This window comes from Solanum dulcamara, chromosome 8 (genome assembly GCF_947179165.1).
Source record: "Solanum dulcamara chromosome 8, daSolDulc1.2, whole genome shotgun sequence".
NCBI lineage: Eukaryota > Viridiplantae > Streptophyta > Magnoliopsida > Solanales > Solanaceae > Solanum > Solanum dulcamara.
The window spans coordinates 12,349,768-12,375,286 of record NC_077244.1 but is presented as its reverse complement, the minus strand read 5'-3'; the positions used below and the strand labels follow the sequence as shown (position 1 = coordinate 12,375,286).

At 38.3% G+C, this 25,519-nt stretch overlaps 1 protein-coding gene across 1 annotated transcript; it reads left to right on the top strand.

Moving 5' to 3' along the window:
* The first annotated feature begins 7,238 nt into the window (after positions 1-7,238).
* Positions 7,239-8,126, top strand: LOC129899801 (uncharacterized). Its single transcript, XM_055974814.1, has 2 exons — positions 7,239-7,479; positions 7,645-8,126. The coding sequence occupies exons 1-2, from the start codon at positions 7,239-7,241 to the stop codon at positions 8,124-8,126; spliced, it is 723 nt and encodes a 240-aa protein (XP_055830789.1).
* The last annotated feature ends 17,393 nt before the right edge of the window (positions 8,127-25,519 follow it).

The window sequence follows — 25,519 nt, the reverse complement described above, 5'->3', positions numbered from 1 at the left end:
AAACATTTTTCATTTATGTCCAAACATACCTCTACTAATAGATTTTGCGGGGGCTAAGACATGTTCCTGGCTCACCCTCAAAATAAGTGTCAAGAAATGCCTTAATAAAAGTCTTACTATTTTACATAACGTAAGCTTAGAATAAAAAGATGTTGTTCTCGAAACATGGAACTCACCACAAGCAATCTTCAAACTAACTCAAGCTAGCCACGTGGAGGGGGTCGAGGAGTGACATTGGTTCCTACATGGTGATATCATGTAGGAAAAAGTATGCGTTAGTACATTGAATGTACTAAGTATGTAAGTATGCAATGCAATATATCATTATAAAATAAGGTGAAACAATAGACCACACTAGAACCATTGTATTCATTTGAAATACCATTTGGAGTTATGAATGCTTAGTCAATGAAATATAGAAACCATCATGATTTATAAAAGAAACTTAAAAATTATAGAGGTAGTCATAAGTCATTATAAGAAACCATATACTTGCAAGGTACCATAAACCTTTTGAAAGAAATCTTTAGTTTTGTAAGAGCATATACTTTACTTTGTGATAGATATAGTAGACATTATATGATATATCTTAAACTTTGGAAGAGGGCCCTTGTACCATTGTGAGAGTGACCATTAACCGACATAAACCATGTGAGCGATAACATGAAGTCTCAATGTTTACCCACACATCAGAGGAAAAGGGGAAACTACTTGCCAAGGTAAACTCCTATATGCCTAAGTGGATCCACTAAGCTACTTAAGGGATCATGCCTCTACTAACGGGTGACCCTTTCTAAGGAATCAAGCCTCTACTAACAGGTGATCCATCTTCCTACGGTGGCACGTAGTTATAGGACAATAGGATCTTTCTATGGGTCTCTTGCCTTTGCTACGGGAGAGAATTCCTATCCCAAGGTCCACTCGGTGCTAGGTAAACTCTCAACGGAACAGACAAACCATAAGTCTTAAACTCAATCATCGTGTGGACGAGACATATCTACTACCCATCCATTTTTCATACGAACAAAATCATAGAATAGCTCCTTAACTTTGTTTCATGTGATGTGAGTGTAGACATTTCTTCATCATATATCTTTATCCATAAAAATATCTTTACGGCCTCAACTCACCCTATCATCAACTTACTTGAACATTATAAACTCATCATTCACAAAACTTATTTGCAAAGAGCACCTTTAAACTCATTTGTAGACATTGCCAAACATTCATTTCAATTTTGCTTTATCATAAGAAACTAGGTGGGTTCAAATAAATCAACTTTGAAGTCATTTAAATCAATGCTAGCACGCATGACAGTGAAAGAATTTATCATTTAAAACATCTTAAAACACCCACCAATATACTTTAAAACTACTTTCAAGCCTTCATAGAGGGACCTTGATAAATCATCCATTTCATATAAATAAGAATCACCATAAGTCAACATATATAAATAAACTTTAAATATTCAAGAATCTATGCATTTGGAATCGTAATATGAAAATCCATAAAAACTCATCACTTGAAATTAAGAGTCAATCTACATATATATAAATAAGGAGTAAATAACTTAAAATATACCATAATCTATGCATTTGGATCCATTATGTAAAATAACATAAGATTTCATCATTTAAAATTGATATACAAAGTTGAGGAAACATTTGGGCTCCATGGGTGGAAGAACCCACGGATGAAAACCCACATACCTTGAGGAGTCAATTCTTGAATGAAAAACTTGAAAAGAAAAGGAGGCTTGATCTTCTTGGAGTTGGAGGAAGAAGGAGACTTTGAGAGCACTTGAGAGGTTAGGGCTTTTTTTTCTTAGAGTGTGAGTGAGAGTGAATGAGTGTAGAAGACTTAGTGGCCTCTTAATAGGTGAAATATACCTACAAAATGACCTCACTTTTGGTTATAACACAAGAGAAGACTAAAATGCCACTAAATTCTGGAAAATAGGCTAAATACCCTATTGGTGCTATAGTGGCGCATCGCGCCAGAGGCCAAACTACTGAGGCTAGTTTCTGGCACTCTGCTGGCGCGCTGCGCCAAGCCCCACTGCAGTGATAGTCTATGGTAAAAAGGTCAGAACTTTTAACTCCAAACTCGGAATGAGGCAAACTTAGTGGCGTTGGAAAGAGGACTCAAAGATATTTAATTTGATAGTTATGAGCCTCCCAATTCGTTATATACTAAGACATATGGTCGTTTGAAGTTGACTCTTATACGAACTCATTTGGAAACTTAGCCGTTAGAAATTCTTTAGACTCGGCTTGGTGTTAGAGATCCCTTATGACCCCTAAACACATCCAACACACTTCAAATACTTAGGAATTGATCCTAACTCATATATCCAACTAGAAGTGATCGAATTCGATCCTATACACATAAGAATAATGCTTCGGCTTTTGGCGTAGAAATTGTTGGGGTGTTACATTATCTCCCCCTTGGGAACATTCGTCCTCAAATGAGAATCATTATCATCGAAGGGAACATGGCACGAGGACTAGCAACCCAACATATATATAATGACACTTGAAATGCATAAAACATAAGATCTTTAAACTTAGATAAAACATAACTTCAAAATTTAACTTCATGAACATGCATGCACATGAAAACATGAGATTAACTAGAACTCAGGAATTTGTTAGGGTAGACATGAGATACTTAAAGCTTCGACTAATATGGAAACTCAAACACTCAGGTTATCAAACCAATCATGGAATAGTGAATATAAAAATAGTCCTTACCAACCATTATCATAATTAAAGGAAACTCGTAACATATTGGATGAAGTAGCCCGAGCCATCTCCCTTCCTCTTCTAGTAGCCATCGGACAATCCCTCATCTTATGTCCCATATACCCACACTTGTATAAACCCTCCTTACCCGCCATGCATTCTCTTTGGTGAGTCCTACCACACCTTTTACAAGGGGGAAAAGGACGTCTTTCCTTGTTAGGCCTAGATGCCGGGGGATTAACAAAAGATTGACCACTATCAGTTCGTGCCTTCTTAGAGTCCCTAGATTCCTCCCTTAAATTCTCATCTTCTATTTGTTCAGCATATATTATGAGTTGAGAGATATACATCTCCCTTACTAACATCTCCATCTTACATTCTTTGGACACCAAGTCCAAAATTCCTGAAATAAACTTGCTCATCCGAGCCCTAGGGTCGGCAACCATAAATGGGGCATATTTGGACAATTGGGTGAACTTGAGGGCATATTCCCTCACACTCATGCTTTTTTGTCAGAGGTTGATGAACTTTTGGACCTTGGCCTCCCTTAACTCCAATGGGAAGAAACGGTCTAGGAAAGCACCTTTGAACTCTTTCCATTTAATTGGCCCCAATTCCTCACCCCTCTCCACAACCTATTGTTCGTGCCACACTTGAGCCATACCTTTAAGTTAAAAGGATGCTAGCTTGGCCTTTTTATTCGATGGCATACCCAAGATTGCAAAAATCTGATACACCTCCTCGATGAACTCCATAGGGTCCTCATCTAGTTTAGAACCATCGAAATTGGGCGGATTCATCCTTTGAAACTCTTGAATCCTAATGGATGGATTGTGCACTTGGGGAGGGGGGACACATTGTTGCCCTTGGTTGGCCACAGCTTAAGCCAACAACTTGATGACATTTCCATGTTAGTCAAAGCTTTAAGTATCTCATGTCTACCCTAACGAATTATCGAGTTGTATTTAATCTCATGTTTTCATGTGCATGCATGTTCATGAAGTTAAATTTTAAAGTTATGTTTTATATAAGTTTAAAGATCTTATGTTTTATGCATTTCAAGTGTCATTGTAAATATATTGGGTTGCTAGACCTCGTTCCATGTTCCCTTCTATGCTAATGATTCTTATTCGAGGACGAATGTTCGTAAGGGGGAGATAATGTAACACCCTAAAAAATTTTACGCCAAGACCCAAAGCATTTTTCTTATGCATATAGGATCAAACTCGATGACTTCTAGTTGGATATATGAGTTAGGATCAATTTCTAACTATTTTAAGTGTGTTGGATGTATTTAGGGGTCATAAGGGATCTCTAATACCAAGTCGAGTCCAAAGAATTTCTATCGGCTAAGTTTCCGAATGAGTTCGTATAAGAGTCAACTTAAAACGACCATATCTCTTAGTATATAACGAATTGGGTGGAAAATAACCTATCAAATTAAAGATCTTCGAGTCCTCTTTTCAACTCCACTGCATTTGCCTCATTCCGAGTTTGGTGTCAAAAGTTATGACCCTTTTACCATAGACTATTGCTGCAATAGGGCTTGGCGCGGCACGCCAGCAGAGCGCCAGAAACTAGCCTCAGTAGTTTGGCCTCTGGTGTGATGCGCCACTATAGCGCCAGCAGGGTTTTTAGCCCATTTTCCATATTTTAGGGGCATTTTAGTCTTTTCTTATGTTCTAACCAAAAGTGAGGTCGTTTTGTAGGTATATTTTACCTATTAAGAGACCCCTAAATCTTCTACGCTCATTCACTCTCACTCACACTCTAAGAACAAAAAAGCCCTAACCTCCCAAGTGCTCTCAAAGTCTCCTTCTTCCTCCATCTCCAAGAAGATCAAGCCTCCATTTCCTTTCAAGTTTTTTATTCAAGAGTTGACTCCTCAAGGTATGTGGGTTTTCATCTGTGGTTTCTTCCACCCATGGATCCCAAATGTTTCCTCAACTTTGTATATCAATTTTAAATGATGAAATCTTATGTTATTTTACATAATGGATCCAAATGCATAGATTATGGTATATTTTAAGTTATTTAGTCCTATTGATATATATGTAGATTGACTCTTAATTTCAAGTGATGAGTTTTTATGGATTTTCATATTACGATTCCAAATGCATAGATTCTTGAATATTTAAAGTTTATTTATATATATTGACTTATGGTGATTCTTATTTATATGAAATGGATGATTTATCAAGGTCCCTCTATGAAGGCTTGAAAGTAGTTTTAAAGTATATTGGTGGGTGTTTTAAGATGTTTTAAATTATAAATTCTTTCACTCTCATGCGTGCTAGCATTGATTTAAATGACTTCAAAGTTGATTTATTTGAACCCACCTAGTTTCTTATGATAAAGCAAAATTGAAATGAATGTTTGACAATGTCTACAAATGAGTTTAAAGGTTCTCTTTGCAAATAAGTTTTGTGAACGATGAGTCTATAATGTTCAAGTAAGTTGATGATAGGGTGAGTTAAGGCCTTAAAGATAGTTTTATGGATAAAGATATGTGATGAAGAAATGTCTACACTCACATCTCATGAGACAAAGTTAAGGAGATATTCTATTATTTTATTCGTATGAAAAATGGACGGGTAGTAGATATGGCCCCTCCACACGATAATTGAGTTTATGACTTATGGTTTGTCTATTCCGTTGAAAGTTTATATAGTGATCTTGGGCGCATTTATGATCCTATGCACTATGCTTGGTCATCTTTTGTGAGGCATTTCAAGAAGATTTTGGAGCCAAATGATGTATTTTGGATAGAATATCAAGCAATTATGCAATAAGGTATGAGTTCCAATATATGCAGGAATTTGTAAAGCAAAAGGCACAAAAATGGTCATGGCGCTATAGTAGTGCGATGTGCCACTACAGCGCCAAAACCTACAAGTGTTATAGTGGCGTGACACGCCAGGAAGCAAACTACTGAGGCATATTTTGGGAATTATAGTGGCGCCCTGCCCTGCTATAGAGCCATACTTGCAGGCTTGTTATGGGCGCTATAGTGGCGTGATGCGCCACTGCAGCGCCAAAACCTACAAGTAATTTAGTGGCGCAACGCGCCAGGAGAAAAACTACTAAGGCATATTTTGGGCGCTATAGTGGTGCCAAGCCCCACTGCAGTGCCATCCAATTTTTAATTGTTTATTAATCTGCCCATTAATAATTGAGAGGTTGAAAGCACTTTAAATAGTTTTATTGCTAGGGAAAAAAGAGAGAGTTATTTTTGGAGGCCGAAAAGGAGGAAAGGAAAGAAGAAGCAAGAGAAGAAGAACAAAACATCTTAGGTTCCTTTTCCTCTTTTGTTGTATCTCTTAAATTGTATGAATTCAATTACTTGGTGTTGTTATTTGAATATGAGTAGCTAAACACCCAAATTATGGGGCTATAGCTACGAAGTCATAGTTTAATAGCATTTAAGCTTGGTTGAAGATGAGTTATTAATTTTAATTACTCTTCCATTCTTGTGGTGATGATTTTGATGTTTGGCCAACATTAAGATATATGTGTTGTCTATCTTGAAATCGGATGAGGACAAGTAGATAGAATAAAGAATGGAAGGAATGTGTTCATGCTAATGTGTTTTAGGATGATTAGTATATAGGATGCTTGTGACACATACCTATTACCACATTTGGTTATGATAAAGGATGATAGTTAAATGCTTTTTTATTGTTTCATACCTATTCCCGCTCAATGATGTAGTTAGGTTGACAATGAAGATAGATAATTATAGGTTGGGAAACCATAATTGGATTATTAAACATTTTTGACCAGTAATTAAATAGCCCATCAGAAACTAAGATTAAATACTAATAAACTTGATTTCACATTATGCTATAGCCCTGGAATCTCTCGAGATCTGATTAACAAACAGAATTACTGTATTTTTTTCATTTGTAGAAAGTTTTTCATACTTCCAAATCATTAACATATCGTCTTAAATCCATTGCACAATTACAATTAGTGTAGCCAATTAAAAGAAACTGTTAGCCTTATCAAGGTCCCTATGGGTTCGATATCTGGCTTGAAAGAGCCTCTTTACTACTTAAGAGACTACGTACACTTGCATGTGCAATTGTAGCCACAATAAGTTTTTGGCGCCATTGCCGGAGACCATAAGAATTAGGCACTTTTCTAAAAATTCTATACTGATTGATTGTTCTAGCTTTAATAACTTGGTCTTAGCTGTGAAATTTTGCAGGCAATTTAAACATTACACTGGACAGAGACAAGAAACTTGTAGATCCGTTATCCGAGCCTGAATGATACTTTCGGCAGAAAAGGCGAATAGCAGCTTCGCAAAACTTAATACATAAACTAAATCTGGTGGATAATCACGATCTAGAAGGAGAGGTCTTGCCAGAGGAGATCCCTGTTGAGATGGCAGCAAGGACAGTGCGAGATGTGGTAGTTCCACTAACAGCAAATGTCACTTCTAGCATCCAAAAACATCCAGCTGGAGGAAGGTTTAAACTAAAATAGAATATGGTGCAATTGTTGCATTCTAATGGTCAGTTTACAGGTTTACCACATGAAGATCCCCAATTCCACATTCAGAACTTCTTGGAGATTAACGATACATATACGCCTATTGGGGTCTCTCCTGACTATGTGAGGTTAACATTATTTCCATTCTCTTTGTTAGGGGAATCCAAGAGGTGGTTAAAGTTGGAGCCACCTAATTCAATCATTCATGGAATGATTTGGCCCACAAATTTCTTATCAGGTTCTTTCCTTCGAGGAAGATGGCGAAATTAAGAGCTGAAATTTTGAATTTCAAGCAAAAATGTGGAGAGAATTTATACCAATCATGGGACATTTAAATCACTACTCATTAGTTGCCCTTATCATTATCAAGCTAATGATGTGTTGTTCCACACCTTCATTGAAGGTTTGGAACCTAACACAAAAATTCTTCTTGATTCTGCTGCAGGTGGACAAGCCTTGGAGAAAACATATGATGATCTATATACATTGCTAAATCGCATATCTCAAGGAAATCTGAAATGGAATAGAGGAAATGCCCGCCTAGTTGTGCAAAAACAAGCAGGTATGTTAGAGATTGATGCAGTAACCACGTTGACAACAGAATTTGCATCAATGCAAAATATGATGACAACGCATTTCAACACGATAGCCAAAGGACAACAGAAAGCATCAGTAAGCATAGTTCAACAACCACCTACATGGTGTGAGGTATGTGAAAACAATGAACATGTGGCTGAATATTGTGGAGCAAATCCAGAGTCAGTAAATTTTATGGGTAATGCACCTAGAAATGGTGGAAATCAAAACTATGGAAACACCTATAACCCAAATTGGAGAAACCATCCCAACTTCTCTTGGGGTGGAAATCAGCAAAATCCACAATAAGGTTAGAATCAATACAGACCACAGGGAGGCGGACAACAATACAACAATTATGGTCAACAATATAATAACCAAAGTCAAGGTGTGCAAGGACCAGGAAAGTCAGGAAGCATGAGTGTAGAAGACATGTTGAAACAAATCATGAAAGACCAGGCTAAGCTAGCTGCAGATGTTCGACAGAATCAAATAGCTACCCAACAGTTAGAAAAATAGCTTGGACAATTAGCAAGCGCATAAAGTTCTCGCCAACAAGGAGGTTTACTAGGTAACACTGACCCAAACCCCAAACAGGTACATGCTGTAAGTACCCGAAGTGGTCACCCACTCATTGAACTGGCTCCCAAAGACAAATCAGCAAAGGTAAGAGGAAAGGAACAAGCTAAAGATGAAGGTGAACCCAACGGTACCAAGTCAATTGAGGAACCAAAGACAAAACCTCCTCCATCTTTCCTACAAAAGTTTAAAAAGAAGAAAGAAGAGGAGTATTTTGTGAAGTTTATAGATTTGTTGAAACAGGTGCAAATTAATTTGCCTTTGATTGATGTTTTACAGGGAATCCCAAAGTATGCTAAATTCATCAAGGATATTGTGGACAATAAAAGCAAGTTAGCTGAATTTGCAAGAGTGGCACTCACTAAAGAGTGTAGTTCAAGAATATTGAACAAAAGCAAGCTTCCAGCTAAACTAAAAGATCCAGGTAGTTTCACGGTGTAGGTAACCATTGGTAAATATAGTAATGCCAGAGGTCTCTATAATCTAGGTGCTAGTATTAACTTGATGCCTAGATCCATGCTTAAGAAATTAGGCCTGCGAGAACTTAAAGTAACCACTATTTTGCTACAGTTAGCTGATCGCTCTGTAGCTAGACCTGATGGTATCATTGAAGATGTTTTGGTACAAGTAGGATCCCTCATTTTCCCTGTCAATTTTGTTGTTTTAGATTTTGAGCCTGACCCCAATGTTTCTTTTATCTTGGGACACCCATTCTTGGCAACAGGGGGGTACTTATTGATGTGGCTGCAGGTAGATTGACTATGAGAGCACACGATAACGTGGAAGTATTTGATATATATCATGCACTGAAATTACCTGCAATCTATAAAGAGCTGTCGGTCGTAACGATCATCGATGAGGAAGTCTCAGCTCATTGCACTATAGTAAGTGATCCATTGGAAAAAGTTGTGATGGGTCAAGATATTGAAGAGGACATGGAAGCTAAAATGTTAGACACTATGCTGGACATGCAAAATATCAGCATGTGGAAGAAAAATGTGGAACCTCTGAACAGAGAATTGGGGCCTTCACCAAAGACTTCTCTGGAAGAAGCTCCTAATTTGGAGTTGAAACAACTACCAGCACACCTCAAGTATGTTTTTCTTGGAGTAAATAATACCTCACCTATAATTCTTTCATCTGCTTTGTCTGAAGTACAAGTCATAGCAGAACTTGAGGTACTAAAGAGACATAAAAAGGCAATTGGATGGCAAATGGTTGATCTTCATGGCATCAGCCCTACTTTATGCATGCACAAAATTTTCATGGAAGAAGGACATAAAGTTATTGCACAACCACAATGCCGGTTGAACCCCATCATGAAAGAGGTTGTGAAGAAAGAGATAATTAAGTGGCTAGATGCAGGCATCATATACCCAATTTCTAACAGCAAGTGGGTGAGCCTAGTTCAGTATGTACCAAAAAAGGGGGGAATGACTTTGATAACTAATGAAAAAAATGAATTAATCCCCACAAGAACAGTAACTGGTTGGCACATATGTATGGACTACAGAAAGTTGAATGATACCACCAGGAAAGATCACTACCCTATGCCTTTCATTGACCAAATGCTTGATCGGTTAGCAGGCCAAGAATACTATTATTTCTTAGATGGGTATTCAGGTTATAATCAAATCACCATTGCACCAGAGGATCAAGAAAAGACAACATTCATATGCTCTTACGGGATGTACGCATTCAAGCGTATGCCATTTGGTCTTTGCAATGCTCCTGCCACTTTTCAGAGGTGCATGATTGTTATATTTCATGATATGGTGGAAGAGTTGGTAGAGGTTTTCATGGATGATTTTTTAGTTTTTGGAGAGTTTTTTGATTTATGTTTAAAACATCTGGAGAAGGTACTCACAAGGTGTGAAGAAACAAACCTCGTCCTAAACTGGGAGAAATGTCATTTCTTGGTAAAAGAGGGTATTATGTTGGGACATAAAGTGTCCAAAGATGGGAAGGAAGTGGACAAAGCAAAAATTGAAGTGATTGAAAAACTCCCCCCACCAGTATCAGTAAAAGGAGTTTGAAGTTTTTTAGGCCACACCGGATTCTACTGGCATTTTATTAAAGATTTTTCGAAGATAGCCAAACCAATGTGTGGATTGCTCAAAAAAGAGGTAAAATTTGTTTTTGATGATGAATGTTTGCAGGAATTTGAACTCTTGAAGAAGAAGTTGAATGAAGCCCCTATCTTGCTAGCTCCTAATTGGGAGCTACCTTTTCTGTTGATGTGTGATGCAAGCGATACAGCAGTGGAAGTAGTGCTGGGACAAAGGAAGAAGAAAAGTTTTCATTCCATTTACTATGCAAGTAAAACTCTTGACTCTGCTCAGGACAACTACACGATCACGGAGAAGGAAATGCTAGAGTTGGTCTATGCATTTGACAAATTCTGCTCTTACTTGGTAGGTACAGAAGTGATTATTTTTACTGACCATACAACTCTGGGGTACCTATTCAGCAAGAAAGATGCCAAGCCAAGGCTCATCATATGGATTCTGTTGCTACAAGAATTTGATATTGAAATCAGAGAAATGAGGGGGTGGTAAAATTAAATAGCAGACCATCTATCAAGATTAGAGGATTTGTCCTATGTGGCTGAGCAGAATCCGATCAAGAAAGAATTTCCAGATGAGCAACTACTGGAAATAGAGGTACAAGATCTCCCATGGTACGCAGATATTGTGAACTACCTTGTTAGAGGAGTGTTCCCTCCTGATACTACCTCGCAACAAAAGAAGAAGCTGATGCATGATGCGCGTTTCTATATATGGGACGAGCCTTATCTATTCAAGCGAGGTGTGGATTGTATGGTGAAGAGATGTGTGCCAGAAGCAGAGGCACACCAAGTGTTAGATGCATGCCACTCATCACCATATGGAGGCCATCATGGAGGAGGGCGCACTGCACATAAGTTACTTTAAGTTGGTTTCTTTTGGCCTACATTGTTTAAAAATGTTGTAGGGGATGTGTAACACCCCCCCCCTAAATTTTTTCCCTAAGATTTAGACCTTTCTTGTATTCGAGTAGGGTCAAACTCTATTATTGTGAAGTATATGCATGAGTTAAGACGAGTCCTCAAGTAATTGAAGAGTGTTGGAGTTGATTTGGGGTCACAAAGGACCCCTAGGACCAAGCTAAGTCCAAAAGATTCGTCGTGGCTAAGTTTTAGGATGAGTTCATATAAAGATCGACTTATAATGACCCTATATTTTGAAAGAAGACAATCTGGGTGACCCACGACCTATTAAATTAAAGGTCGTCGATTCTTCTTTCCAACGCCACCGAGAATGTAATTTTTAGAGTTCGAAGTCAGAAGATATGACGATCCTAAGACGAACTAGCACGGCAAGAATTTCAGGCCTGGGTTACAGCTGCTGGATATCTGGGCTTGGCGCCGCAATGGCACGATGCGCCAAAATCGCGCCAGGAACAAGCCTCAGTAGTTTGGCCCCCGACGCGGTGTGCCACTACGAGGTGTGCAGGGTTTTCAAGCCTATTTTCCCAGAAAACTTGGGCTTGGCGTTGTAAGGGCGCGACGCGCCACTATCGCGCCAAGAACAAGCCTCAGTAGTTTGGTCCTTGGCGCGATGCGCCACTAGTAAATGTGCAGGTTTTTACACCTAATCAACTTGGAGACGCAGTGGCGCGATGCGCCACTATCGCGCCAAGAGTGCTTTTGGCCTATTTTCCTGATTTTAGAGAAAGGGCAATTTGGGTATTTCCCCAAATTATATATACATAGTCTTGGGATGTTTTTGGACCATATTTTTAGTCTCTCTCTCTGTCTAAAAGCCCTAGAAAATTTCCCTCTCTTCTTCTTCTTCTTCTCCAAATTCTTCTCCAACAAGAAGTGCCTCCAAGAGCTTCAAGATTCAAGCTTTCCATTGAAGACCCAACATCAAGGTTTTCTTCAAGTCTTCTCTAAGGTATGTAAGGCTACCCAAAACATGAGTTGAGTCCACCCATGTGCCCTACACTTTCTTTGAGGTTAAAGGTTCATAAGAATGGAGTTCTTGGTAGGTTTGTGTTCAAATGAGTCTTGTCACTTATTTAATTTATGTCTATTATGTGGATGTTGTTAAGCTAAGAAATTCCTAAAATCTTCTTGTTAGCATGAGTCGATGGAGATGGGTTGTTAAACATACTTTATTGATTTTCATGACTATGTGGATTATGACAAAAATGCTAATTTTCTTAAATATGTTGTTTATCTTGAGTTGTTGAATTAAAACCTTGGTGTTATGATGAGTCCCAAAAGATTTGTTAAATGAATAAAGGAACGATTGGATAGATTTGTATATTGTTATAAATGCATATTTATTCTACTCTTGAAAAATATAATTGGGATTGATCGGATTATATGATTGGGAGAGGTTTGATTGTGATAGAATTGATGAGTTGACAAGTTTGTAAATGAGACTTGTCGATATGATTTGATTGAGTTGATTGGATGGAGTTTTATGAGCATTGAGTCTTGAGAGGAGTATCGAGCACCGAATTGAGCAAGAGTATAGTCCATACTCGAACTCAATAACTACGTCGCCAAACGTAGGAGGGGATTGAACAGTTAAAGTCGGATGTTTCCCAAAAACAATTATTGTCCTGACATTATAGGACTTGGTTGGATTGGATCCATCATTGGTTGATTCGTTCATACCCTGGCAAAGTATGAACGGATGTGGCAATAACGTCGGTTTGTTGTACTTTCACTGGCTTATTAAGTGATGGTTATCGGATAAGAGAAACTCTCACATAGGTCTTGGTAGTACTCTGAGTCAGATTGAGTTGATTTGTATATGATTTGGTCCCGTATAAACTATATTCTTACTTAGACTTAGGACGCTTGTTGAGTTGTATTTCTTTTTGAGTTGAGATCCTCGAGTTGATTTGGTTCCTTCTGATGTTGTTTCATTCGGCCATTTTACATACTCGTACATTCCATGTACTGACGCTATTTGGCCTGCATTGTTTCATGATGCAGAGACAGGTACTAGAGATCATCAATCGGTGCACCGTTAAAGATCCACACACTCCCAGTTAGTTGGTGAGTCCTCCTAGTTTTCGGAGGATGTTGAGTTTCTTGTATAGTTTTGTGTTGTTTCCTTTATTTTCATTATTGGTAGCCATGGTCTTGTCATTGGCACCTCCCAGATTGTTGATAGAGGCTTCATAGACCGGAGTGTAGAAATGTTGGATTGTTCTTTGAGTAGTTCTTCTATAACTGTTTGTTGATTTGATAGTTATTTGGCCTTTGGCCCTAAATTATGAATAGTACTTTATTGAATGAGTCTTTTGCTGAGAGAATGTGTTTGAATGAATATGTGACTGGACTAGGTGGTTCGCTTGGAAGCCAGAAATGGCTTTCGAGTGCCGACCATGCCTAGGGTACCCTCCCGGGGCGTGACAGTATGTGAAGAACTGTGACCAATGTCAATGAATGGGAACCATCTCATGAAGACATAAAATGCCTTTGAACAAGATTATAGAGGTTGAAATCTTTGATGTATGGGGAATAGATTTTATGGGTCCATTTCCGTCATCATGTGGAAATCTATATACATTAGTGGCAGTGGATTATGTGTCCAAATGGGTGGAAGCCATGGCACTTCCCACAAATGACTCTAAAATGGTGAGAAAGTTCTTAAAAAAGCACATTTTCACTCGATCGGCACTCCCATGCAATTATCAGTGATGGAGGGTCACACTTCATAAAACAAACATAAAGAATCTATTGTCTAAGTATGAGGTGAGGCATAAAGTGGCTACATCATATCATCCTCAAACCAGTGGGCAAGTGGAGGTATCCAATAGAGAGGTAAAGTAGATATTACAAAAGACTATGAATGCTCAAAGGAAAGTCTGGTCAAAGAAGCTAGATGAAGTTCTTTGGGTATACCGAACAGCGTACAAAACACCCATTGGAACCTCCCCGTACCAAATGGTATTTTCTAGAGCTTGTCACCTGCCAGTGGAGTTAGAGCATCAAGCGTACTAGGCGATCAAGAAGCTTAATCTAAACCCAGAATTAGCAGACCGGAAGAGGATGGATCAATTGCATGAATTAGAGGAATTCAGGCTCCATGCATAGGAGAATGTCAAGCTCTATAAAGAGAAAACAAAATGATGGCATGATAAGCACATCATCACTCACACTTTTCAACCAGGAGAAAAGGTACTTCTTTTTAATTCTAGACTACAGCCTTTTCCAGGAAAGCTGTGATCCTGGTGAAGTGGACCTTTTCAGGTCTTACAGGTGATGCCCCTCGGAGCGGTGGAATTATGGAACGTAACAAAGACATCCAAATTCATGGTGAACGGACAAAGGGTCAAACATTACTTTGGTAAGGATGTTAACCATGAAGAAGAAACCATCGAACTGGAAAACGAGTGAACCAACTTGAGCTGAGTCATACCATGATGGTAAATAAAGCGCTGCACGGGAGGCAATCCGTGATTGGTACTGCAACATAGTTTAAGTGTGTAATTCTTTTTATTTTATTTCATAGATGTTGAAGCGTTATGCCATGACTAAAAATAAAGTGCTAGGTGGGAGGCAACCCACCGAGTTTTTGATACAATTGTGAAAATTCCATGTGTAGAACAACAGGGGGCAAGGCAGAACAATCAGGGGTTTGGAGAAGCAAAGGCAGAAAAAAAACTCTGGGCGCTATACTGGCGTGATGAGCCACTGCAGCGCCAAAACCTGCAAGTAGTTTAGTGGCACGACGCGCTAGGAGCAAAACTATTGAGGCATGTTTTGGGTGCTATATTTGCGCCCCGCCCCATTGTAGCGCCATAAAATAATTATGCAGAATTTTATTGTGGAGCTATACTGGCGTGATGTGCCACTACAATGCCACTAGAGGGTTCAGACCAAAAACGTGAATATCAGGTTTAAAACAGACCAAAATCCCCAAAACCCTCATGTATCTCCATTTTTACTCCTTCACTAGCCGACCCTAAATCTCCCATAACCTTTCCCCTTCAACTTCCCACTTTAACTTCTACTACAAATAATTTTTCCCCTTCAACTTCCACTCTAATTTCTACTATAAATCACCTTCCTCCACACACACACATTATCCCACAAATCATTTACCTCACCAAACCATCACTAAATCTTTCTTCTCTCCTATTTTAACTTTTCCAAACAACCACATTGCCAAGAATCCGATTTTTTTCTTCCAAATTATCCTTGTCCTCTCTAATGGCATCAAAAGGAAAACAAGTGGCCCAAGGAGTTAGCAGCAAGAGGTCTCGAAAAACTGGGCTTCTTCAACCACTAGACAAACAAGCTCAGGTATACCACCGCATCGATTTGGTCGGCAAACAGTGGAGCAATATGGAATAGATTGGTTTGACTCCGAGAAAGAAGCCAAATACATGAGAGACAAATTTGTCAATGAAGGAAATCTGCGAACGGAGTTTCCTCAAATTCACGAGATGGTCTATAATTTGGGTCTTCAATTTATTTTTGAAGAATAAGGTGAGTGCAATTTAACTCTTGTTCGTGAATTTTATGCAAATTGGAATACTAAGAAATCGAGTACCAATATGGTAGAGGTATGGGGTAAAAGTATATGCTTTTTGACTAGGGCTTTAAATGAAAATTTGGGGACACCACATTATGATTATAACGAATTTTTAGATATGAAAGAACATCCACCATATAGAGATATTTGTCATACTCTTTGTGTTACTAACTCTATTATAAGATGGGAGAGGGCAAAAGACATCGGTAGGCACAGTACGCTTCATTATTCACATTTGAATACTGAAGCTAAGGTGTGGTTGAAAATCATGTGCAGTGTCTTTTTGCCGAGTAAGCATGTGTCAGAAGTGACTAGGGAAAGGGTTGTCCTAGTTTACCGCTTGATGAAGGGGTTGCAGGTAAATGCAGGATTGGTGATCCGTCGTAATATGCTGAAATTTAGAAACAATAAGAGGTGGAATTTCTATTATGGAAGCATAATAACTCGAATATTGAGGACTCAAGGATTTGAAGAAGAAAGTCACAATCTAAGTGCACCAAAGGTGCCATATTTCATTTGTAAGGTGGTTGACGTGACAAAAACAGGAAGTCATGATGCAGCATAGGGATAGATATTGTCTGTCGTAGAACGACAAGCTCGCGACAAAAGTTAGATGGGTCGTATGTTTGGAATGGCAAAATTGCAGTTGTGTATTGGTGGTCTTCTGGCAACGGATGATAAGATGGCAGAATTAGCAGATCACTATCCTTTTACGGATAGTGTTATGCATATATGTAAGGTAGGGCCAGCGTTTTAAGAGCCTTTGGATGATAATGATCCCATCATGGAGGAGGTGGGTGATGAAGAGGAAGATGACTAACCATAGGATACAACCACCACAATTCTTATGGTGGTAGATGACACAGCTGCCATAGTTGGAGGAGATGCTGACTGAGTAATGCAAGGAGTTCCTTCTTTCATTCTTACAATGTGCTTTGTTGTGGAGCACTGGGGGTAATGTTTTGTTTAAGTGTGGGGTGGGAGTAGGAATGATATTTCATTGTATCTTTGTAGAGACTTTATTTAGTGCATTTTTCATTTTGGGTTTCTTAGTAGTTGTTTTTGGTTCTTTAGCCAAGGATAGTCCCTTTTGAACAGTACAAAAAAAATGTGTTTCAGTTTGTTTGTATGAAAAGTGTCTGACTAGGCTATGCATGTGAGGGAAGGCATGTTACGAAATGAAATGACTAGTTTAAGACACTTAAAATTCTAGTATTTGACTCAAGTGATACATGCTTAATATTAATTCATATGATTGTGTAGTTGGCATTCAATAGTCATCATACTTCAATTGTACATGTGCTATGTGTGAGTGAGGATTGTATGTATTCAGTGCAGACATATCGATAGCTAGAACTTGCCCGGGGTGTATGCAAAACAAAATAAAGATTGTAAAGTTTAGGAAAGAAACTAGGCATTTCTTTGGTAGCCTTGGTTATTTTCCCTTGATTTGTACTAAACCCAATCTTTCAATCCCCTCTTAACCCTATTGAGCCTCATTTGACTTAAACCCGTATTATTTGGAGCCATTAATCCGACCAAAAATCCTAAACGCTCAGAAAAATAGATAATGATCGAACAAAAGGGATAAGAAAATGCAAAGCTTATATCTCACCTATTAAAAGTGAGTAAGAATAAGAATAATAATTAAATTTTTTTATATATACATATATATATATATATATATATATGATGAGTGTGGTGTATTGAAGTGTTTAGGAAAGGTACCAAATAATGATCCTTATCGTCCCACCATTTTACATTACAACCTATGAAGACCTAGAAATCCTAAAATTACTGCATTCTTGTATTAGTAGAGCAAAACACTAAGGGCAAGCCTATGGAAATCCTTGTGTTGCACATGAAATCGTTTGAGAGAGTGAGTGATTTTGTTGCAATATACCCACAATGCTAATTTAGCATTTAGGGGTATTTTGATGTAGTGAGATGCACATGTTAAATTGTAAGGATTTGATAATCTATATAATATCCAACTAAATGATGCATATGAGTTTGCTGTGTCATAGAGTCAGTTCTTGAGCTTAAGGCTGTTGAACTAGTTATGATGATATGAACATGTGTAGGTAGGTTCTCATTGTATATCTGAGATAGATTGCCTTATGTTCATGATAGGATCAATGTCTACACTTAATTCAGGAGTTTATTCGAGGATGAACAAAAGTCTAAGTGTGTGGTGGTGATCTTGGGTGCATTTATGAGCCCATGCACTATGCTTAGTCATCTTTTGTGAGGCATTTTGAGAAGATATTAGTCATAGCGCTATAGTAGCGCGATGCGCCATAGCAGTGCCAAAACCTACAAGTGTTATAGTGGCGCGATACGCCAAGAGGCAAATTACTGAGGCATATTTTGGGTGCTATAGTGGTGCCCTACCCTACTATAGCTCCATACTTGCAGGCTTGTTATGGGTACTATAGTGGCGTGATGCGCCACTACAGCGCCAAAACCTGCAAGTAGTTTAGTGGCGTGACATGCCAGGAGCAAAACTACTAAGGCATATTTTGGGAGCTATAGTGGCGCCCAGCCCCACTACAGTACCATTCACTTTTCAATTGTTTATTAATCTGCCCATCAATAATTGAGAGGTTGGAAGCACTTTAAATAGTTTTTGTGCTAGGGCAAAAAGAGAGAGACGTTTTTGTAGGCTGGAAAAGAGGAAAGGAAAGAATAAGCAAGAGAAGAAGAACAAAGCATCTTAGGTTCCTTTTGCTCTTTTGTTGTATCTCTTAAATTGTATGAATTCAATTACTTGGTGTTGTTATTTGAATATGAGTAGCTAAACACCCAAATTTTGGGGCTATAGCTACGAAGTCATGGTTTAATAGCATTTAAGCTTGGTTGAAGATCGGTTATTGATTTTAATTACTCTTTCATTCTTATGGTGATGATTTTGATATTTGGCCAACATTAAGATATATGTGTTGTCTATCTTAAAATCGGAAGAGGACAAGCAGATAGAACAAAGAATGGAAGGAATGTGTTCATGATAATGTATTTTAGGATGATTAGTATATAGGTTGCTTGTGACACATACCTATTTACCATATTTAGTTATGATAAATGATGATAGTTAAATGCATTTTTATTTGTTTCATACCTATCCCCGCTCAATGATGTAGTTAGGTTGACAATGAAGATAAGCAATTATAGGTTGGGAAACCATAATTAGATTATTAACCCTTTTTGATCAGTAATTAAATAGCCCATCGGAAACAAAGATTGAATAATAATAAACTTGATTTCACGTTATGCTATAGCCCTGGAATCTCTCAAAATCTGATTAACAAACAGAATTACTGCATTGTTTTCATTTGTAGAAAGTTTTTCATACTTCCAAATCATTAACATATCATCTTATATCCATTGCACAATTACAATTAGTGTAGTCAATTAAAAGAAATTGTTTGCCTTATCAAGGTCCCTGTGGGTTTGATATCTGGCTTGAAAGAGCCGCTTTACTACTTGAGAGACTACGTACATTTGTGTGTGCAATTTTAGACACAACACCTAGCACCAAGTGGACCTTCTAATAGACATTCTCTCCCGTAGCAAAGGCAAGAGACCTGTAGAAATATTCCATTGTTCCATAACTACGTGCCATTGTAGGAAGAAGGATCACCCATTAGTAGAGGCTTGATTCCTTGGAAAGGGTCACCCGTTAGTAGAGGCTTGATCCCTTAAGTAGCTTAGTGGATCCACTTAGGCATATAGGAGTCTACCTTGGCAAGTAGTCTCCCTCTTTCCTCCGATGTATGGGTAAACATTGGGACTCCATGTTATGGCTAACATGGTTTATGTCGGTTAACGGTCTCTCTCACAAAGGTACAAGGTCCCACTTCCAATGTTTATCATATATCATATGATTTCTACTATATCTATCATAAAGTAAAGTATATGCTCTTACAAAACTAAAGATTTCTTTCAAAAGGTTTATGGTACCTTGCAAGTATATGGTTTCTTGTAATGACTTATGACTACCTCTATAATTTTTAAGTTTCTTTTATAAATCATGATGGTTTCTATATTTCATTGACTAAGCATTCATAACTCCAAATGGTATTTCAAATGAATACAAGGTTCTAGTATGGTCCATTGTTTCACCTTATTCTATAATAATATATTGCATTGCATACTCACATACTTAGTACATTCAAAGTACTAACGCATACTTTTGCCTATATGATATCACCATGTAGGAACCGACGTCACTCCTTGACCCCCTCCACGTGGCTAGCTCGAGTTAGTTTGAAGATTGCTTGTGGTGAGTTCCCATGTTTCGGGAACAACATCATTTTTATTCTAAGCTTATGTTATGTAAAATAGTAAGACTTTTATTAAGACATTTCTTGACACTTATTTTGAAGGTGAGCTAGGGACATGTGTTAGCCCCCGCCTAATCTATTAGTAGAGGTATGTTTGGACACAAATGAAAAATATTTTTATTTCCGCTTATTATTGGTTTATCATTACCAATGAAATGCTTAATGAATGCTAAGAGGCTTGGGTGAGGTACCTTCGGGTGTCTCATTCACCGTGTCACATCTAGGCCCTAGGCTTGGGTCATGACACAAAACTTATTTGCAAAGAGCACCTTTAAACTCATTTAAAGACATTGTCAAACATTCATTTTAATTTTTGCTTTATACTAAGAAACTAGGTGGGTTGAAATAAATAAACTTTCAAAGTCATTCAAATCAATGCTAGCACCATGAATCAAGGTTTACTTCAGAACACATTTCCTAAGTTCTTACCCAAGAAACGAATTGATCACTAGATCTTTGAAAATTTTTGGCTCTCCGTGAAGAAATTCAAAAGTGGAATATTGTATGTTTAATTGAATTTAATTACAATCAGTCCTAAGAGTACCCTTTATAATCATATTCTCCTGTTTGGTAACTAGTAGTTTCACTACACATGTGTTCCACGTGTTAAAGTAGCAAAAGATAAATTTACATTGGATGCAATTTACGAACAGTTTTCAAATGAAAGTTTATTCTAAATAAACACCATTAAAAATTCATAGCATATATGAAGAAAAAAATCCAACTCCACAAATAGACTATTAAATTAAGCTGAATAAAGTTATTGTTGTTAGTAAACTGTATTGAAAACAAATAATGAAATATCAATAATAAATTCTAAAATAAAAGACAGAACTATAACAGAAAATAAGAACAGTGTTTGGAAATATTATGTAAGAACAATAAACTGAGCCCACTGAATGCATAGTGTGTTCTTAAGGAAATTATTCCCCTCAATGTTCTTAAGGTTTTTGGAATGTTTCCTCCCAGGATAGAACGATTTACTCACCAGAATAGCGGTACTACAAATTATGGTGACTTCAAACCAGTCGAAGGCAGTATATCACATGAGTTTTTATGAAGTGCAGAAAAGAACAAGAAGATGTCTATCATAATTCATTTTCGTAAGGAACAATTCTGAGGATTAACTGATATATATATCCTATTTGTATCCTTTTTGAAAAGGTATCAGTTGGGAAAAAGTTTGTCAAAGGTTTGTAACTTTTCAAAAAAGGTTGCAACCTTTCAGAAATATTCCGTTGGAAAAATGGAGGGAAATATTTTAAATTAATATGGGAAAGAAAGAAATGGGTTGGGTCACGGATCAGGATTTTCAATTAATTAATTAACTAAATAATATTAATTAATTAAAAAATTAAAAGAAATTTGGTACAAAAAGATTATTAATCAATCATATCAATTGACCAAATCCAAATCCAAAGCCGTAGCCGTAGTTGTAGCCACAGCCGTAGCCGAAGCCGAGCCGAGCGACGACGACGACGACGGTGCAAGGGGAGACCCTCTTCTTGACCCTTTAGCAACATGAAGGAGTGCTTCTACTTTTAAGTAGGAGACTTCTTCTTTCCACCACCTATGCGGGAGAAATGCTTATTTCATAAAGCAAGAGAGAACAAATAATTTTTTCCTCCACTTCTTTTCCCTCTATTTTCTATTCAACCTATTAATTAAACACAACAAATCCCCCCTCATAAATGGAGAATATCTATAAGATAAAGGAATGCACAGATAAGTGTGTTATATAAAAGCGAAGATTAATTGCATCTGGATAAGTAGGTTTCCCTTTGAACTTTCCATAGTGAACTTATATAGGTGTAACACCCCTCAAAAATATTTCCTAAGATTCGGACCTTTCGTGTATATGTGTAAGGTCGAACTCGAGTATTGTGAAGCACTTGCATGAGTTAAGATGAGTCTTTGAGAAATTGAGCAGTGTTAGAGGTGATGTGGGGTCATGAAGGACCCCTAGGACCAATCTAAATCCAAAAGATTCATCGTGGCTAAGTTTTAGGATGAGTTTATATAAGGGGTCAATTTCTAATGACCCTATATTTTGAAAGATGACAATCTAGGTGGCCCACAATCCATCAAATTAAAGGTCGTTGAGTCTTCTTTCCAACGCCACCAAGAATGTAACTTTTGGAGTTCGGAGTCAAAAGATATGACGGTCCTAAGATGAACTAGCACAACAGGGATTTTCAGGCTTGGTTGCAATTGCTGGAAAACTAAGCTTGGCACTGCAGTGGCGCAACGCGCCACTATTGCGCCAGGAACACGCCTCAGTAGTTTGGCTCCAGGCGCGGCGCGCCACTATGAGGTGTGTAGGGTTTTCAAGCCAATTTTTAGAACTCAGAAAATATTGGCCTTGGCGTTGTAAGGGCGCGACGCGCCACTATCGCACCAAGAATGTGCCTCAGTAGTTTGGTCCTTGGTACGGTGTGCCACTACGGGATGTGCAGGTTTTAGGTGTAATCATCATGGCGCTGCAAGGGCGCGATGCGCCACTATCGCGCCAAGAGCATTTTTGCCTATTTTTCAGAACTTTGAGAAGGGGCAATTTGGGAATTGTCCCAAATTATATATGTATCACCCTAGACCATTTTAGGAACATATTTTCAGCCCCACTCTCTCTCTAGAAAAGCCCTAGAAAACTCTCTTCTTCATCCTCTTCTTCTTCTTCTCTATTTCCAACAAAAAGAGTTCCAAGAGCTTCAAGATTTGAGTTCTCCATTGAAGACCCAACATTAAGGTTTTCTTCAAGTCTTCATTAAGGTATGTAAGTCTATTCCAAAACATGGGTTGAGTCCACCCAAGTGACTACTCTTGCTTTGAAGTTAGAGGTCCACGAGAATGGAGTTTCTTGGTATGGTTTATATTTGAATGAGTTTTGTCTCCTATAAATTTGACTTTGTTAGTGTTGATGTTGTTGATCTAAGAAGTTCCTAAAACCTTCAAGTTAGTATGAGTTGATGGAGATGACTTGTTATTATATTTTGTTGATCTCTTTAACCATGTGATTGTGTTGCATAAGTCAATTTCTTGAATGTGCTATTCTACTTGAATTGTTGGGTTAAAGACTTAGAGTTGTGATGAGTCCTAAGGAGAGGTTATAAATGCTTATCTAAATGAAGCTTGATTGAGTTGATTGGAGGATGAAATTGACGAGTGGACGAGGTCCTAAATGGAACTTACCATTATGACTTAATTGAGTTGAAATGAGAATAGAGTTGATGAGTTGGCAATGTCCCACATAAAACTAGCCGTGAGGGCTTGTTTGAGATGATTGGAGGGAGTCTTATGAGCATGGAGTCATGGGAGAAGTATCGAGCACCGAAGTGGGTAAGAGTATAGTCCATACTCGAACCCCAGAAACTATACCACCACCATATGTAAGGATGAAACCGTTAAAGTCGGATGCTTCCCATGGGATCGAACCGTTAAAGTTGGATGTTTCCCATTTTATTGTCCTGAAATGATAGGACTTGACTAATAGATGGTATCCATGATTAGGGAGGCATTCATGCCCTGGCAAGGTATGGACGGACGTGGCAACAACGTCTGATTATTGTACTATCACTGACTCATATGTAAGGGTTGTCAGATAAAAGAAACTCCTATTTAGGTCTTGATAGTACTCCGAGTCAATTGAGTTGAGTGGCTTATGAGTTAGTCCCGTTTAATCTATTCTTGTTAGACTTAGGACATTTGAGTGAGTTATTATGTATATACAAATGAGTTGAGATCCTGAGTTGAAATTGATGTTTTCTTGATGTTGTTTCATCTGACCATTTTACATACTCGTACATTCCATGTACTGATGCTATTTGGCCTGCATCATTTCATGATCCAGAGATAGGTACTAGAGATCATCAACCGATGCTCCATTGAAGATCCACATACACTCCCAGCTAGTTGGTGAGTCCTCCTAATTTCTGGAGGATGTTGAGTTTTCTTGCATAGTTTTGTTGTCGTTTCCTTTATTTTGATTGTTGGTAGCCATGGCTTGTCATTGGCACCTCCTAGACTTTGATAGAAGCTTCATAGACTAGAGTGTGGGGAGGTTGGACTGTTATTTTGAGGAGTCTTATTATACTTATTTTGTTGAGTTAAACATATTTGGACTTCGGCCCCCGTATTGTAAAAAGCATGTTATGATTGAGCCTTCTTTTGAGCGTATATGACTGAATGATAGAGTGATCGAATCAAGTTGTTCGCTTGAAGGTCAGAAATGGCTTTCAAGTGTCGGTCACATCTAGGGTACCCTCCCGAGGCGTGACAAACATGGTATTAGAGCCCAGAGTTCAAGTGTCCTAGGGAGTCTATAAAGCTGTGTCTAGTAGAGTCTTGCTTATAGGTGTGTTGTGCACCACACTTATAATCAGGAGGCTATAAGACATTAGGAATTATTTCACTTCTTTTATACTCTGGAATTCATGCGATAGAGTTAAACTCTATAAAACTCCTTTCTAATTCGTGCGTTCATACATTACAGATAATGCCTCCAAAATGTACGGCTAGCCAGAGAAACGTTGACAACGCCGAGATGCCCCAATCAGAGGTATGCCCAGCAAGGGCTAGAGGCCGACCTGCGAGGTATGCGGAGGCACCTCAAGTGCCTGCTACTCCGCCTGCACCCACATCAGAGGCAAAATTTTGAGGGGCAATTGCAATGCTCACGCAGTTAATAGCTACTTGGAATGGTAACCATAGTTTACCGACTCTTAGCTCTAGTTCCCAAGAGCCATTTGCTGCCACTAGAATTAGATACTTTCTGAGGATGAATCTACCGGCATTCACGGGTTCTAAGGTTGATGAAGACCCCTAAAACTTTATTGATGAGATATGGAAAATTCTGAAAGCCATGCATGCTATAGAAATTGAGGGGGTTGAGTTGGTGTCCTATCAACTCAAGGATGTGACAAACATTTGGTACAACCAATAGGAATAAGGTAGAGGTGAGGATGCTGAACCTGCTAGGTGGGATGAATTTGAGAGAGCCTTTCTTGACCACTTCTTTCCCCATGAATTGAGGGAAGCGAAGGTAGAGGAGTTTGTAAATCTAAAACAAGAAGGCATGATAGTTAAAGAGTACAGCCTGAAGTTTATCCAGCTGTCCAGGTATGCTCCAGAAATAATCCTAGATTCGAGGTCAAAAATGAGAAAGTTTGTCTCTGGATTGGGGAGACATGTGAAGAGAGAGTGCAAAGAAGCATTGTTGATCTCGAACATGGATATTTCA

Bases quoted from the DNA above. Each gene is read 5' to 3' on its own strand.
- LOC129899801 (XM_055974814.1), top strand. From the start codon at position 7,239: ATGGTGCAATTGTTGCATTCTAATGGTCAGTTTACAGGTTTACCACAT. The intron at 7,480-7,644 runs GTTCTTTCCTTC...CCTTCATTGAAG, and splicing joins GCCCACAAATTTCTTATCAG to GTTTGGAACCTAACACAAAA.